The sequence below is a fragment of the Petaurus breviceps genome, unplaced genomic scaffold (genome assembly GCF_028583685.1).
Source record: "Petaurus breviceps papuanus isolate PSGF00001 unplaced genomic scaffold, PetGlider_PUasm1.0 178, whole genome shotgun sequence".
Taxonomy (NCBI): domain Eukaryota; kingdom Metazoa; phylum Chordata; class Mammalia; order Diprotodontia; family Petauridae; genus Petaurus; species Petaurus breviceps.
This window is the reverse complement of record NW_027185777.1, coordinates 8,988,681-9,002,275: the sequence shown is the minus strand read 5'-3', so window position 1 is coordinate 9,002,275 and position 13,595 is coordinate 8,988,681. Positions and strand designations below refer to the sequence as shown.

At 39.4% G+C, this 13,595-nt stretch overlaps 1 protein-coding gene across 2 annotated transcripts in view; it reads left to right on the top strand.

The window, feature by feature from the left end:
• The window catches only part of ST8SIA6 (ST8 alpha-N-acetyl-neuraminide alpha-2,8-sialyltransferase 6), a 123,953-nt gene that overhangs the window by 42,407 nt on the left and 67,951 nt on the right, over positions 1–13,595 (top strand). For both annotated transcript variants that reach the window (XM_069086263.1, XM_069086262.1), the window contains exon 3: positions 6,925–7,017. In XM_069086263.1, coding sequence (XP_068942364.1) covers positions 6,925–7,017 — 93 coding nt within the window. The remainder of the gene's footprint in view (positions 1–6,924; positions 7,018–13,595) is intronic.

The window sequence follows — 13,595 nt, the reverse complement described above, 5'->3', positions numbered from 1 at the left end:
ACTTGGAATTATAGACATCATAAATCAGATTTTTGGGCCTTCTCTCTCCACAGTCAGTAACACAATAAAAATTAGACTTCCTATTACTGACAGGAAGTGTTTTCTAGCCCTCCCAGTGACTATGCCTTAGTCATTAAATACTAATATTTTATTCTCAACTATGATTAATTTATTGTGATAACCAAAGCCAGATTTTCAAACTCGATATAAAATGGGCCTTTCAATGTTCACATAAAAAATGAAAATATTTTCTTAAAGTGATCATCCATCAAGTTATAGTTAGACTGTATCAAGCATTGAACTCAACTCTGGGACCCCTTGCATCGTAAGGCAAAGCAACAAGCTTTATTAAGTGTTTACAATGTGACAAGCTGCCGTGGGTAGATAGATGATGCAGGGGATAGAGTGAGGAGGAAATGGCAAACCACTCCAGTATCTGCCAAGAAAACCCCAAATGGAGTCACCAGGAATTGGACAGGAGTGAAACACAATTGAACAGCAACAATGAATATGACACAAATATAAACAAAAAAGATAGTCCCTGCCCTCAAGGAGCCTGATGGGGGAAGACAAAACCCCTCAAGGGAGAAGAGAAGGGCAGAAGATACTTGCATGGGGCATGACAGACTAATTCCAGAAAACCAGAATCATATACAGGAGAGGAAGAAAGGTTTACTAGCCTAGAACTCGCCACTCAAAAAGGGAGCCAGAATGTCAGAGAATGTTCCAGGGGGAGGGTGAGCAGACCCAGGTGATGAGGGAAGCTCCAGGGTAAGATGTCAAAAGTCTGGAAAGTCAGATGCAGAGTTGGGAGGGGAAAGATAGCCACAAAAGGGGTCAGAAGACTACATCAACTAAGGGAAAATGAAATAATAGATTCATTCTGCAGTTCTTACACAAAGGAATACAATCTTTTGCAGATTGCTATGTTGGTGGGAAATGGAACATTTCCTGGACAAGTCATACTTCTTTTTAGTCGTGGTTGGAAGGAGTCTTATAGCTGTATCTCTTGGTAACACAAACTGTACCCAACTGCTCCTCTGCTCAGCCTCCATAACCCTCACTGTTCTGCTTCCAAAGCTGCTCCTTGTTGCTTTTCCATTAAACAAATTGCATCTCCTGGAACTGTCACCTGGGGTGTAAATAGTGTCCCAAAAGAAATGTTACCATTCATGATTGCACAGGCCAACATGCCTAGAGGTTGACTAATCAGGTCCACAGTCACATCTAACTAGCCCACCAAAGGGCTCAGAAAGAAGTGCCCCCCCCAACACTCCTCTCATACACGCATATTAGAGTAAGTTAAATTCTGTCAACTCTTTTCATACCTCTGAGGCCATTCACCTTATTTTGAAAATTCTGTAGATTTCAAGAAGAAACTCAACAGGTGATGGGATGAAGATGACAACCTTTGCCTTGCATTTCTGCTATGGAATAGATTTCCCTCACCTCTCCCCCTCTCCTCAAAAAAATTAAGAGTGATGATTTTTAGTTTGATTAAAGGATTTATAACTCATCAAAGTTTTGTGGGGGAAGTACCTGGTATGCAAATATGGATTACTGTTTTAACTACATTGTTTGCCTTGGGTCTTACAGTTGGTTGAATCACACAAAGAATGACTACAATTGTAAAAAAAAAAACCCACAAATATGCAAAAACTAGTCAAAAAACCCTTTATGGAGCTTTCATACAATCTCAAAAGGTAAATTTCCAACATTTTTTTTTTTGCTTTTTTTTGGAAGGCAATTTGGGTTCAGTACCTGGCCCAAAGTCACATGGCCCAAAAGTCACTTACTAAAGTGTGTCAAGTGTCTGACGTCACATTTGAACTCAGGTCCTCCTGACTCCACGGCTGGTGCTCTATTAACTGTGCCACCTAGCCAATCCCCAACATTTCTTAATGTTTAGAAACCTGACCACCTTCATTTTCTCTTTTTAATTTTCCCTAAAACTTAATCTCAGAACTATTATAGGCCATGGAATCAGATCTAGTTCTGCCTCTTAACAATGTGAATGTTCTTGGGCAGATCATTCTATGGGCCTCATTTTCCTTATCTAAAAAAATGAGAGGATTGGTCTAGATGATCTTCCAGCTCCAAATTTATGACTTTGAAATCATTATTGTGCAATTTTCTGTGGGTATTCAGGAGTCTTGGGGCAGGTGGGTGGCACGGTGGTTAGAGTGCCAGGCCTGGAGTCAGGAAGAGGTACTAGAACTCAGACACGTACCAGCTGTGTGACTCTGGGCAAGTCACTTAACCCTGTTTGCCTCAGTTTCCTTATCTGTAAAATGAGCTGGAGAAGGAAATGGCAAACCACTCCAGTACCTTTGCCAAGAAAACCCCAAGTCGGATCACCAAGAGTCGAAAGTGCTTGAAACTACTCAAAAAACAACATTCAGTAGTCTGAAGCCTTTTAGGTCATAAGCAGATGTGACTTATCCTGGGTACACACTGAAGATACTCTCCCCCTGGTGGGCAGTGCCAGAGCAGAAACAGAGGAAAGGGATCCCAAAGGACCTTGCTGCAGCAGAAAGCCCTTCCCATTCTTGCTCCTGCTTGGTTTTTCACCCTGGATTTGCAGAATGATGGGACTAGATTCATAAACACCAGGAATTCCTCATTGCTCTGCCTTCCTGTAAATAAGCCCGTTAATTATACCCCCATAGGCCTGAAAGCCAGGTGAACTTCCTTGCTCTCTCTGATAATGCTAACACATTTACTTAACAAATGCCATAAATAAGGAGATTAAAGTAGATTAAAGTCTTGTACAATGGGAAGTTAATAGCAGGCAGTAATCTATCTCCAGATGTTTGCATATTCACTTAGCCTCTTTCCAGCAGGGCAGAGGGAAAATGATTGAGTTTGAGGGCCCACTCTTACTAGCTGGGTGAGCCCGCAATTCCTCACCAATAAAATGGGAATAGTGATGTTTGCATTACCTCCTTTGAGATCTTTTTGTTTGCTTGCTTGTTGCAAGGATAAATAGTACTTCTTAACAATGCACTACTTTGTTTCATTGATTATCATGGCCAAAGACAGGTGGCCATCAGACCTGTGATGCCACTCTGTACTTAGCCTGGTCCTCAGAAAACAGATGGAACCTCTTGATGACGCTACAATCCAAAGCCTTTCCAACATGATAGCTTTACCTCCAAACCATGACAAGGCACTGAATAGGACTTTCAGAGGAAAGAAATAATCATCTAATCTTCTGTGGATTTAGTGGATTTAAATGTCTTGTCCTGGGTTTTTAAAAAATTATAGTTAGGTCTTCACATAGTTTAAAATTATGTAATTCAGTAGTCATAATCAAGGGAAACAGACCCCAGAGGGGCCCATTGGAAGGGGGTGTTGAAGTGACGGGGAAAGGGATGGGAGAAGGAAGTTAGGACAGGAAAATAGGGTCTTCCAAAGGAATAAAAGAGATTTCCCTTCTTACTGCTATTCATTACTACCACAACTCACAGTTCTAGGTGAGAGGAAGGGACTGGTCCTTGCCACTGCTAAGCTTTAGAGTTTGGGGGAGCGCTCCTACCTTTTTCCCATAGACTTGGGTCTGAGAGAGGGGAAGAACTTTAAAGAGTGAGATATAGGTGGAGAAAACACTTCCTATCAGCAGCCAGTGAAAGACCTAACTTTCCGTTTTAGAGGACTTTGGTTAGACAGGTTTCCATAGACTATTATTAATTTCCCAGGTTATTCTCTGACTTCAGAGCAGAGTTAAATGATGCTAGGTACTGTTGGTGTCTGTATATAAGTTTCACAAATAATAAAAAAAGCCTCAATTTTGTTGCTGTTTGGTTATTAAAACATCTGGGGGGTGAGCAGTTTGGTGTAGTTTGAAAGACACAGTATGGAGATGGGGGAAGCTACAGCTTCCAAGTGCAGGTCAGAAGTTTTATTCATGAACACATAGCACCTAGGAAATTCAGATGGAGAAATTCCCTCCAACCTGAGTATCTTTTTAGTGTTTTTTTTTTGTGTTGATCAGCCTTGCAAATGGAGGAGAGTGACCAGTTTCACTCTGTGATTGGCTTTTCTTGAGGAATTGAGCAAGGTGTTGACCTTGCAAGCAGAACAGAATGCTCTATACTGGTTTCCTCCAGTGTCAAAGAAAAATATATTAATACTATCCTCAATGTTTTAGGCAAAAATCTGCCAGAAAAAATCTGTTTAATTTAACAGTAATCTAAATCTGAGTACTTCTAGCTTGGGGGGGGTGGTATTCGACTGGCATACTACCCCCATGTCCTTGGATGTCCCTCTGGCATGAGACAATCTGAGATAACATTTAAGTGACTCTTGAAAAAGAAAAAGGTCAAAATATGTTTAAAAAAATACAGATTGGAGTTAACATTGTAGAACAATGGTCAATCTATGACTAAAACCACTCAGTTCCTTCCTTGAATCAGCCCCTCAGAGATTTAAAGGATTTCTCCTTTTTGGTCCCCATCATAGACCTTCCTCAGTGGAGAAGGGGGAGGTTGCAAACCATCGCTTCAGGGGACAGAGAAGGCAATACTCTCAAAAGACCAAGAGATGTTTATTCTTCTACCTTAGCCTTTATTCTTGACCAGTTATATATTTCCTTAAAGGGGAAAGTGTGGAAAGTGTTTTAAGTAGGAGAAAATATTATTTCTTAATATTTTTAGTTGGTAAAATATGACTGAAGAAGGAGGGAGCAAACCACTCCACGGTCTTTGCCAAGAGAATCCCAGATGGAGTCTCAAAGAGTTGTATACAACTGAACAACAAAAATCATATTAATATTATGACCATGATTATTTTATACATTATAAATATCAACACTAAAAACATTTTTTCATATTATATATATTATTTTTGTTAAAAATGTTTTAGTTGAGTGAAAAAAGATTTTAAATATGCTTCCACACTGGTGTGGGATAGAGTAGGCACAAATTCCAAGAAATGGATGTGACTGATAATTTTTTGCCTGACATGGAAGATAACCCTAAGATGGAGTTATTTATGTCTGGAAAAGGAAACCCCAGACCCTTCCCTCTGAGTCTCCAGAAAACAAAGAAAGAATGGGTCGAGAGGATCTTAGGACACAATATGAAATGCATCACATTACTGGGAATTGTTCTTCAGTTTTCAGTCATGTCTTCATGACCCCATTTAGGGTTTTCTTGGCAAAGATACTGGAATGGTTTGCCATTCTTTCTATAGCCCATTTTACAGATGAGGAAACTGAGGCAAACAGGGTTAAATGACCTGCCCAGGGTCACACAGCTAGTAAGTGTCTGAGACGAGATTTGAACTCAGACAGATGAGTCTTCCTGACTCCAGCTGCAGCACTCTAACCATGGTGCCACTTAGCTGCTCACTACCAGGAATCATGAAGCATTAAATCATAAATCAGGATAGAGTCTTGGCTCCCATTTCTCTCTCTTTTTTAAAATTTGGTGTTGATATCTTGGAAATCATTGCTGTGTCATTGAAATAAAATGATAGAAATGAAGGTATTTGTTCATTCTGTTTAGAAGGAGCAATGAAATATTGAATGAAAGGCATTCAATTTCTCTCCATTACCCTGAGCACGCCATGTCATTCCTGTGGACTCCAGTTTCTTCCTTGATCAATTAGGACTCATAATGTTTTCTACTATTTAGCTCCCAGGAAGGATGCAAGAAAAGTACTTGGAAAACTTTGAAGCACTACATAAACATGAATCATATATATTTGTTTATAAATGAATGTGTGTGTATGTAAATGTGAGCTATAATTACTAACCACAGAATTTAGGAGAGTGTGTTGCAAATAAGAAACAAACCCTTCAGATTATAACTAGGCAAAGGACAGAATCTATTTATGCTAAATATAGAGAAGACAGCATGATATAATGGGTTAGAGAGCCAGCCTCACAGTCAGGGAGACCTGGATTCAGATCCTTTCTCTGGCATACATTGACTCTGTGACCCTAGGCAGGTCTTAAGGGCCCCAGATACCTGTAAGTTGCAGAGCAGAAATCTGTCTTCATTGAGAAAGGGGATTTCCTCATTGGGAGTTCCCTATTCTAATGAAACCATAGATCTAGTTTTTGGATTTCTCTTTAAAGAGGTGCAGAAAAGACTGTTAGCCTCTTTAGCCTCACCTGCATAGATGTTCATAGCTTATAGTCCACAGCATCATCTTTCAAAGCAAAGGACAAAAATAACTTAACAAGGGCTCATCAGTTCTTCACCCAGTCTAATAACAACTCTAATGGACAATTTTTTTATGAGTTGTTGTGGCTGAAAAAAAAATCCATCACCTTTGGTCAACCTGTTGTGTGCAGCACCATTGCCTTTTGGATAGTCCTTGATGTTAACTCTTTAGAGACATTGGAATTCATGACTCAGAGCTGTCCTGAATCATAGGAAGAATTTGGTGACTAAAAAAGATGGACTTTTCTTTTGGGATCATTAAAAAGCATTGTACAGTTTCCCCAAGGCTATCTGTTTTGCCCTCCTCCTCCAATTTTCTTCTGGACCCAGCTCATCGTTCATGCACAAAGAAACGGTATAATATATAATGTGTTCAATTACTTTTTTTTTTTTACTTGCTAACAAAAAATATTTGCTACTTATCAAAATATGTAAATATATTTTAGCAAATCCAATATTTCAAAGCCTCTTTCTTTTATAAATTACTTTCCTAATTTACATGTCTATATAATTTAGTTCATAATGTGAACTGAATTAATCTAGAAGTTAGAATGCCACAGGTGGCTAGATCACTATCCTTTTTTTATGGAGAGCTCAGTCATGGAAGTGAAAAGAGGCTTCATTTGATCATACCTCCAAAAACTAAATGCTTTTTCATTAACAAAGAACATAGCATTAAGAAAAAGCTTTCTAATTTTTAATTCTGTTGTTTTCCACCTCTTTTTCCTTCCCACTTATTTCTTTTATGAAACAGCACAAATCTGGGTATAAAAAAGCCGCTTCACCTGCCACCAGAATGCAAAAATCTACAAGAAACACTTTGGTCTTCATTTATGAAAAAGAAAAGGTAAGCTTCCAATTTCCATCTTTTATTATTACATATTGAAATGTATATAGGCTTATAATGCTCAGATAAGTATAAGCATATGAATGTGTAGCTATGGGATCTGTTATATATCTATATAAAGTATGCTGTATTGTTCTTATATGGGTTGAACTCCACCTCCTTCCTTTTTTTTTAACCTATGCATAGTAATGATATTAGTGAATCAAAGGTATGTACAACTTAGTGATATTCTGTATTATACTGAACTTTTCTAGAATAATTCACAACTCCACCAACAATGAATGAGTGTACCTTTAAATGTAAATGATTTATTTCTCATTTCATATCTTGGCTTTCTAAGTGCTCACAAGTTAGCTTTAAAAATCATCTAATTGGGGTGGCTAGGTAGCACAGTGAATAGAGCACCGGCCCTGAAGTCAAGAGGACCTGAGTTAAAATCTAGCCTCAGACACTTAACACACTTACTAGCTGTGTGGCTTTGGGCAAGTCACTTAACCCTAATTGCCCTCCAAAAAAGCAAAAAAAAATCATCTAATCTAGAATTTTACCAGGAATCCACATCAAAAAAATTTTAATCCTTTAAAAATTCCTATTAAAACATTTTTTAAATTTTAAAATCCTTATTAAAACATTTCCCTGGAACATGACTGTACACTGGAACATAAAGATGTAGTTTAGATGGTGTTGTGGCTGGAGCATTAGACTTGAAATCAGGAAAGTGAAATTTCTTATGCTGAATCATATGCTACTTAGCCCTATGACAATGGACAAGGCAACTTGACCTCAGTTTTCTCATCTATAAAATGGGCATATTAGCACTTATCTCATAGGATTGAGAGCAGTGAGGTGGTATGGTGGATGGAATGCTGGACTTGGAGTCAGAAAAACCAGAGTTCCAATCCAGCCTCAGACACTTACTAGCTGTGTGGCCCTGGGCAAGTCACTTAATCCTGTTTGTCTCAATTTCCTCATCTGTAAATTGAGTCGGAGAAGGAAATGGCAAACCAGTCCACTATCTTTGCCAAGAAAACCCCAAATGGGGTCGTGGAGAGTCAGACACGACTGAAACTACAGCAATAACATAGGGTTGATCCCATATTTTCCAATAAGATTGTATATAAACATAATATGTATGTATGTATATACAATATGTTGTATAATGCATATGGGTATGAATATAAATATTAGGGCATATTGTTATCATCCCCACTCTCATTGACATTTCTATTACATCACTTCCCAAAGATGACACATGGCCCCTGGATCAGAACAATTAACTTTTGTATGGATTAAGTGGCTTTCAGTCAGACCTGAATATCTGAGGAAGAAAAGCTAACACTAGGAAAAATATTAAAAGTAGGGATTTTATAAACTTTTAAAATTCCCATCTTGAACAAAAATGCTCAACCACAATGAGATGATTAGAGTGTTTGTGTACAGTCTCTCATGTTCTCTCTTTACTTTCCCTTGCTGTTTTTTTTTATTGTAATATGTTTGATGAGAAAACCTTTCCCTGGCTATTCTTTGGGGGGATGCCTTTCCATTACAGTCCTGATTTTCAACTAGCTTGTATAATTAGCCTTTGCTGGTCGTCTGCTTAGCAAAGGTCTATGTGGAGCTCACATGAATTGCTGATTGCTATGAAAGTGTTATTGGGCACACAAGAGACTAATTTTTCAGTTTCATTTTCTGTTGTCAGAAATTATGCATGCTATGACCAAGGCTACCAAGAGGTTGGAGAGCCTAGCAGCACAAGCCCTTCTTTTTGTATAATGATAAGGAATAATTTTATTTTCTTAAAAATAGTAATTTATCCATTTTGTCATGCTCTTTTGAAGTTTCTGCCTTTTGTCTTTCTGCTATCAACATGTCCCTTTCTGTGAGGAGACAGTTTTTTTCTACATTTACCAAAACTAAAACCATTTTCTCTTTGCCTCCCCAAAATTATAAGGATCAAACTCGATCCCTAGAAACATGTACAGTGGGGATAGTGGGGCTCTTCTTTCCTCCAGTAGTCTTTCACAAGGAAAGCTGAAGGGAGAATAGTTGACAATAAGAGAAGAAAAGTTGGAGAAAAGAAATACCACCTATAGGATCCTCTGGTGAGACCTGGAAGGGTCCAATTCCATCTTAGAGATTTCCCTCTGTTTATAGATGTACAGTATAAGATACAAACGGACCACATGTAGTATGGCGAGATATCTTCTGGAGACTCTGGCCCATCCTGGCTCCAAGAGAAACTATAATTTTACCAGAGTGCCATGCCAAGTCCACCAGTAACTTAGTGAGGGGGGTGCAAGCAGGTTCCCTGACCACAGAGACTGGCTGATTCTCCTGCAAAAGGTTCTGAAGAAAAGAGGGAAGGTAATACTCAGCTTACTGTTGCTTGCTTAACTCCCTTTCACCAAACTCTGTTTACCCAAAAGACCATTACTATCAGATGGTAAACTTCATCAAAGCAAGCAGTAAACAGAAATCAGGGAAGCTACAAGATTAAAACAGTCCAAAGGATACACAGGAATAAATGAACTCTTCTTCTGGATTCAAGATAAGCTCTCCCACGAAGTAAGGAGGATGGAATATCTCACTGAGGGAAATTCATTTAGAGGGGTCTCTGGGGCTCCAGGCACTGAGAATCAAAGGACATAGCAGGGACCAGTTTTCCCGCCGTGAGGTATGTGGCTCAAGGAAGATCCCGTCCACCATTCAGAAGTCTACACTTGCCTTTCTTGTCTGCCTCTCTCATCCTCCTCCTCCAAAATGTGACTCTTACCTTATGAAGTGCCCAGCTCAGGGACACCTTTCAACCAATCAGGAGTCACGTCTTCCTCCACATACACAACATGTAGCATCACAGGGTTTTTCCCCCCAGTAAATTCTTCCTAGGTTTAGATGGAAGTGAGGTTACACCAATGAGGAACGGAGCCCATGGAGGTCAAATAATTTGACCAGGTTCATGAAGGCAATAAGCTTCAGAACTCAGGTCTTCTGATTTCAAATCCAGTGTTATCATTATTATTATTATTTTGTTCAGTTGTGTCCAACTCTTTGTAACTCCTTTTGGGGTTTTCTTGGCAGAGATGATGGAGCAGTTTGCTATTTCCTTCTCCAACTCATTTTACAGATGAGAAAACTGAGGTCAACAGGGTTGAGTGACTTGTCTAAGGTCACACAGCTAGTAGGTGTCTGAGGCCAGGAAGTTGAGTCTTCCTGATCCCAGGCCTGGAGTTCTATCCACTGGGCCACCTAGCTGTCCCCTCAAAACCCAGTAATCTATATCCTATTTTGGGTGGCTGTTTCTCAGGTATTGAAGGTGCTTTTTATTCTATCTCTAAAGTCCAGAGAGGTGGTGATATTTTTTAATGACACCAATGAATGCTCAAGCATCCCCTTGTTTCATTCAGTACTTGAATTCTAGAACTAGCATTGGCAGACAAGGGTTCATATCCTGGTTCCATATCTTATTAGCTGTGTAATCACTGACTGTTGGCATAGCATCTGTGAGCCTCAATTTCCTTATCTATAAAAATTAGGCCAATAATGTTTTATATTACCTGATTCACAGGATTGCTATAAGGGAAGCACTTCATAAACTTCATTATTATAAACCTATTATGATTGTTCTACTATTAACTTTTCTTTCTCTTCTTAGACTTCTTTAGTTTTATCAATATTTTTTCCTAACACCCACCCCACACACACACCACTCCCAGTGTTATTCTTGGACATCTCGGGGGTACACTGGATAGAGCACCAGGCCTGGAGCAAGAAAGAGCCATCTCCCTGACTTCAAATCTGGCCTCAGACACTAGGCAAGTCACTTTACGCTGTTTGCCTCAGTTTCTTCATCTGTAAAATGAGCTGGAGAAGGAAATGGCAAACCACTGCAGTATATCTGCCAAGAAAATCCCAGACAGGGTCGCAAAGAGTCAGGCATGACTGAGAAACGACTGAACAAGTGTTATTCTCTATCCCAACTCTTTCTACTTATTAAATAAAATGTAACATCAAGTCATTTTCTCTGGGTTGTTTTTATCCTTTTCCAACTTTTAAAGATGTAATTCTTTTCTCTCTTCTTTTAAAGTTTCACTGGGTACTTCAGCTGTCCCCCTTGACTCTCATTGTTCTAGACAAATGAATTAACTTCTCTCAAGGCAGGTGGCACAGAAGGGCTGACCTTCTTAGTGATAAGTTCTTTTTCTTCTACTTGGCAGCTTTTCTCTCATCTCTCTCTTTTTCTACATTGACCTATTGTCTCTTTCCTCTTTTTCAATTTACACAGCAAAAGTTGGGTCTCAGGAAGATGTGTTTTGTGTATCTCCCTCGCTCCCACTGTTTGCATGTATAATTAGGCTGAGTCTCTTGGGACGCCCTTTTGGGTGCCAGTTTCATGGCAAGCCTTTTGGTAAGGTTCTCTACTGAGTATGATTGAAAATGATCACAACATAAAACCTTCACTGTCATTTTCTGGCAGGCACACATCCAGACGGTCACCTTCCATATGCTTTGCATGTATCCTCTCTGTTCCTGTTCCTGTGCCTGGAATCACAGATCGAGGGCTGGGGGAGATCTCAGAGGCGTCTAACTCTAATGTGAGGAACCTGAAGCACCTGCTTTAGTTAAGGACTTGGCCAAGATCAGACAGGCTGTTAAAGTGAACCCAGTCTTCTTATTCCACAGCCACTGCTTTCTCCTTTGAGCCATTCTCTCTCATTAGAATGTTTCTTAAAAAGCAGGAACTGTTTATTTTTCCTTTTTCCTTTGTATCTCCAGTGCTTAGCCCACTCTCTGGCACATATAAAGTGCTTAATAAAGGCTTGCTGCCGGCAAATATCTTCTTAAGGATACGCTGTAAAGATTCTGGTTATTTTCGTTACTAATATTTAGTATATCTTCCACCTTTGTGAAATTCTTCTCTTCCATGAAGGCCCAGCTCAGGGGCCACTTCCTCCCTGAAGCATTCCCTGATCCCTCCAGCTGAAAATGATCACACTTTTGCTTAAGTTTTCCTGGAATGTTTTGTCTGGATCCCTTCTTTGCCCTTATCACTTTCTGCCTGACTCTTAGGTTTTTTTTTGTACACATATTGTATCACCCCATTAGGTTGGGAATTTCCTGAGGGCAGGGACCAGATTATGCTTTATCTTCTTACCCCCAAGGACAGACACACCCAGTGGGTCTTTAATAAAGGTCTGTTGGATTAAATTGAATTGCATTGAAAAAGAAGAGTCAGGCCCACTTGACTATAGTGTGGATTGAAGACTGGCCTTTAAATGTTCTTCACAATTTATCAGCGCCCAGAAGAAGGCAGCATGACCTGAAATACTGTTTGAAAAGAGGAGGAATAAATTATAGTGGCTGAACCTTCCCCTTCCCCCCAACACTAAAAAGCTTATATATCACTTGACAGCCTGCAGACAAAGCAAGAGTTCCTCAATTTTCATTGTCTATCAACAAGGAAGACTTTTGATCCTCTCTAGGATTTCTCTGGCACACAGTAATATATAGCTTTGGCTTCCCTCCCTTGTGTTCCCCTGTAGTACCCTAATGGCTCCTCAGTATAGCACATGTGCCTTTTTTCTCTTTAATCTCTTCTTCAGTAAGAGCTGCTAGCTGCCCTCTGGGGCCAACTTTTAAGGATGAAGTGTTTCTCAATGAAACAGAGTGCTACTATATCCTAACACCAGCTTCATGATTTTTCATGGCATCCTTAGCATGGCTTCATTTGGCAGATTCCCACAATTTGGTTCATTATGCAGTTTTCCACATATAAAAAGTCAGAAAATAAGTCAGAAGAATTGTAGTCAACACATTATCACTATTAGTGGCAACCATATAATCCAGGAAGCCTCACCAGTCTGATTTCTGCTCTGAAAAGCTCAGGAGGAATCAGAGAAGCTCATCTAGAGATTATGATGCAAATTCTTGAATGTTTTTTCCTTTATTTTATATAGAACAAAGGTTACCCAAACTCTGCCAAGCAATGATTTAACCATATTGATCCATGCTGTGTCGAGAACACAGAATATTTCTGAACTAGAAGGAACTTGGGCCGGCATTGAGTCGAGCTCTTGATATTTTACAGATCAAAGAACTAAGGTTCTGTTTGGTGAATTATATAAATAATTATATTTTCCTGGCCATTCATAGGACTAGAATTCTCATTACTCTGGCAGTCATGATGGAGGTGATGAAGAAATACAATGTCTTCATCAGCAACTGTAGCTGTTTTGTGACTAATAAGATATGAGGATTCATGACTGCCTTCTTTTGCAAAAATTCAAATTGCTATCCTAGAAAAATGAAGGACCTGTTATGTCTGCTGTCCAGGGAAAAGGAGGTGAGCTACAGTATGGAAACTGTCTATAATGTGGTCAGTTATCAAAAAACAAAAATGGTATTTGCTTTTTTACTAACTGATCATACACGATGTAAGGAAACTTCCAATTCCTGTTTACTGAATGGATGAATGAATGAAAAAAACATTTATTAAACCCCTACTGCATGGCATTCAAAAGCCTTTAATAATCCCCCCCCCACACACACACACGTTTTATTACCTTATTCCCCTACATGTA